We start from the raw sequence: 3,958 nt of genomic DNA on the forward strand, positions 1-3,958 counted from the left end.
AGCAATTAGTATAGCTGTAGCATCCAGGAGGAAACTGGAGAAGAACAAGAAATAAGTGTTGAGAGGCTACCATAGTTCAATTATAAAAGAAATTTAGACTTTGCCAAGAAAACACTGGGCAATGATGAAAGAATTCTAGGCAGTGGAATGGCATTATCAAATTTGTGTCTTACAAATGTATTCAAAAGTTAGAAATGCACGTTTAGGAGTTATTGCAGTAATCCAGGTGACAAACAGTTGTGATCACAACTAGGACAGGGGTTGGGGTTGGAGAAAAAAAAAGCTGGATTCTAGGAACAAAAAGGCCATAGAACTCATGGACCTAAGAGAGGGGCAGGCAATGCAAAAAAAAAACAACAAAAAACAGTCAAACATGCCTCCATGATGAATGGTGGTACATTCATTGAAACAGGAATACTAGGGGCAAAGGATTATAAATATAATGATCCAAATTATAAATGTAAAGATAATAATTCTGGTTTCATCATGTTGAGTTTGAGATGCCTGTGCATTATTCAGTTGGAACTGTCCAGTATAGAATCAGAAGATGTTGGTGGAACAGAATTTTAAGTCATCAGTGCATGCAAGAGATACTAATTCTAGTCCTTGGGGATTGAGATGATCACTTAAGGTGAGTAGATAAGACAATCCTTCTCTTCCCACTACCAGTAGACCCAGTGGAACAAAAACATTTTTGAAACATTTTTATTAACCCATTTTGGATGTATAGATAGAAGTGATGAACAGGTAAATTTATAGACTACAATTTAAATATTGGCACAGAGCCTATAAATACTGGCACAGATGACAGGTAGAGTTATTTGTACTAGTTAGTTCTTCTCTGCCGAGATTTGTTAACTAAGGTTGAATAAATCTCTGGATTTCAGAGTGTGGGATCTTAGCATAGAAGGATTTTCCTTAGGAACACATAATAGAAAGAGATTCACATAACTAGAGAAAAAATTCCTCTCTATGTACATTCTTACCTGTTGAACATGATCTGAATTTTCTTTAGAGATAGGGAAACAGATTAGCATGAATTGGCTCAAGGATACTGTCATTATCATGTTTTATGAGGAACAAGAATAACAATAAGCTAGATACTGTTCTGGACAAGATGAGGTATTTCTGATTTATGGCCAATTGTGATTAATTCATGTAACAATGATTATACGTGGCTACTTTAAGCCAGGCTTTTGGTTAAAAACCTGGGATTCAGTTTTGTCATCTAGGAGATCATAGTCTATTATTTAACTAGAAAATAGACTTAAGAGTATTAGTTCCCCTTAACTAGGTGTTTCATCAGCTAAAATATACAGTCACACTTGGTTATTACTAACAATTTTTATAAGCATGATAGGAAATCAATCTCTAGTTTCAAAGAACTAAGAGGTCAATTGCTTTCAAAGAAACAAAAAGTTAATTTAATCAATATTTTTCTCATTTTGAAACTGTCTGGAAAAATTTGAACAGTATCTTTGGCCCCTTTGACCCTTTTACTATGGTGCTATTCTTCATAGGCCTTGTTTTGGGAGGTCGTGATTGACTTTGTTGTGGTTTTCCAGGAAGTGGCTGGTGATTTTTACTACATATAAACTCAAGCCAGGAGACCCCTGGAGGCAACCGGTGGTAACTAAGTACCTTAGTGAATACACAACCTGAGAGAGTAGATGTGGTAGATTCTTTGGAAGGAGGCAGTAAGGAAGGTGGAGTGGAAGAGAAAGAGGAGGAAGATGATGAAGAGGAGGAGGAGGATGTAGAGGAGGAAGAGGACTGTGGCTGAAAAGTACTACTTTTCTTAACATAAAGCAGCCAGTCAATAGCGTGGGGTCGTTGGCTTACAACTTTGTTTTCAGGTGCTACTGTTGGCCATTTGTTATTTAGCTCCTGTGTGATTTCAGGTTCAGATGGAGAGAAAATATGTATCTTCTCCATTTCTTCAAGGTTGTCTTCAGGGGCTTCATCGGACTGATTTTCTTTCACAGGGGATGGGAGACAAGATGAGAGAGAAGTCTCTGGTAGGGAAAGGAGAAAAACTAATTTCACTTCCATTTCTCCCTCAGAACCAAGTTCAGGTGTTGGTATGACAAACAGCGTTGCACCTCGAGGATCCTTCCTTCCTGTAAGATGGTTACACTGAGATTTTATGCAGGAAGCACAAGCTAAACAAACTACATAATTTGATGAAAGACGGGGACCAGGATGAGGATTTGGCCTTCCCCTCATCCTTCGAAAGAGAATCTGCCTACAGAGATCCCTCTGGATTCTAGTCTTGGAAAGAGAATTGACAATTTTATTTAGGACATCATCAGGAACAGTTCCACCTTTAACAATGCAGGGATAAATATAATTTAAACTCCATGAGATTTCTTTATTTGACTCTGTCTTTGCACGAAGATCAAAGCTGCTTTTACTCTGGAATCTGGAGCCCAATGTTGAAGCAGCTATATTTCTGATAAAGTGTTTGGAGCTTGATAATGATGGACCTAAGACATTTGGTTTAGAATGGGGTGAAGATAAATCTGTGGCTTTCTGTTTGTCATTTGGTGACGAAGTGCTCTGAAACTTGGAGTGACAAACTGGTGAGCTCAAGGTCCTAAAGTCATGATTAAGTGTAAGCACTGTCTGAGATTTGAGTGAGAACAATGGCAAACTCTGAGTCTGGCAGACAGAATGTGCTGAAGGTGATTTTCTTGGTTTTGAGTGGGACAATGGTAAACTCAGAACACAGGAACTAGAATTCAGTGCAGGTGCTGTCTGAGATCTTGAGTCAGGTAATGGTGAGCTCAGAGCCATTTGATTGGATTCCGATGAACGTGATGACTGAAGCAAGTCATTTATTTGAGGTGTAGAGTTGAGTGATGGTGAGCTCAAAGATCTTTGATTGCGCTCTAACAAAGATGTCCAAAGGCTATCCAATGAAGATGCTTTCTGTGGCTTGGATTGTGGTAATGTTGGGCTAAGCACTCTTTGATTAGATCCCAAAGATGACGATGTCCAGAGGACGTCTAGGGAAGGTGGTTCTTGATGTTTGGAGGGGAATAATGATGAACTTGAGACTCCTTGATTAGACTTCTGTGAAGATGATGTCTGGCAAAAGTCTGGTGAAGATGTAGTCTGAGGTTTGGGGAGGGGTAATTGTGAGCTCAAATTTGTTTGGGTGGACTCCATAGATGAAGATGTCTTATTAAGTTCAAGTGAAGATATTGTCTGAAGTTTATGGTGTATCACAGGTGAGCTCAGGGCTCTCCGATTAGGCCACAGTGAAGTTCTCTGGTGGAGGTCTAGTGAAGGTGTGGCCTGACATTTGGGTTGGGATACTGGTGCTTTCAGAGCCTTGTTATTGAAGCCCTGTGAAATTGTGTCCTGAGACTTGACAGATGACAATACTGAGCAGCTCTGCGCCATCTGCTTAGAGCTAATTGGAGGTGCTGCAAGATGATTACTATGGGACTGCAGTCTGACCACAGGCTGGTTCTTAGATTGATTTAGTTTTTCACCTGAGTACTGATGTGTTAATGAGTTGGTTGTGGCCAGTTGGTAAGAGTGTTCTAATGGCACCAAGTGTTGATCATAATATGCCAATGGTACCATCTTGTGCTAGTGATAGAGGTCTTTTTGAAAGCAGCTGGCTTGTGGGATATTTGCAAGTCTTTTAGATGGATTCATTGGACAATGAATATTTTAAAATAAATAGTCCTTGGTAGTTTCTTCCTTCTATCTTGTTTCCTCACTGTTAATTGCCAAATATCATAGAGTGTCTCAAATTTCAGATATAGATGAAGTTGGAAAAATTATGGCTATTTGAGATTCTCTGCTTTCTTCTCTTTCATTTCCTAGAGGTATTTTTTTTCCTTTTGAGGAAATACCTGTTAATAAAATAGTGAAGAGAGTTCAGAAGAGATGTTGATAAGGATATTAATTTTCACAAACAATTTGTTGTAGTCACTAAGGCATG

General features: G+C 38.9%; 1 protein-coding gene across 1 annotated transcript; it reads right to left on the minus strand.

Annotated features, from left to right (window-relative positions):
• Positions 1-1,440: 1,440 nt before the first annotated feature.
• LOC123939836 (casein kinase 2 subunit alpha' interacting protein) lies at positions 1,441-3,594 on the minus strand. Its single transcript, XM_046001791.1, has one exon. It carries the CDS (start codon positions 3,592-3,594, stop codon positions 1,441-1,443), a length of 2,154 nt encoding a protein of 717 aa, XP_045857747.1.
• Positions 3,595-3,958: the final 364 nt, after the last annotated feature.

Source organism: Meles meles, chromosome 4 (genome assembly GCF_922984935.1).
Source record: "Meles meles chromosome 4, mMelMel3.1 paternal haplotype, whole genome shotgun sequence".
In the NCBI taxonomy this organism is placed as follows: domain Eukaryota; kingdom Metazoa; phylum Chordata; class Mammalia; order Carnivora; family Mustelidae; genus Meles; species Meles meles.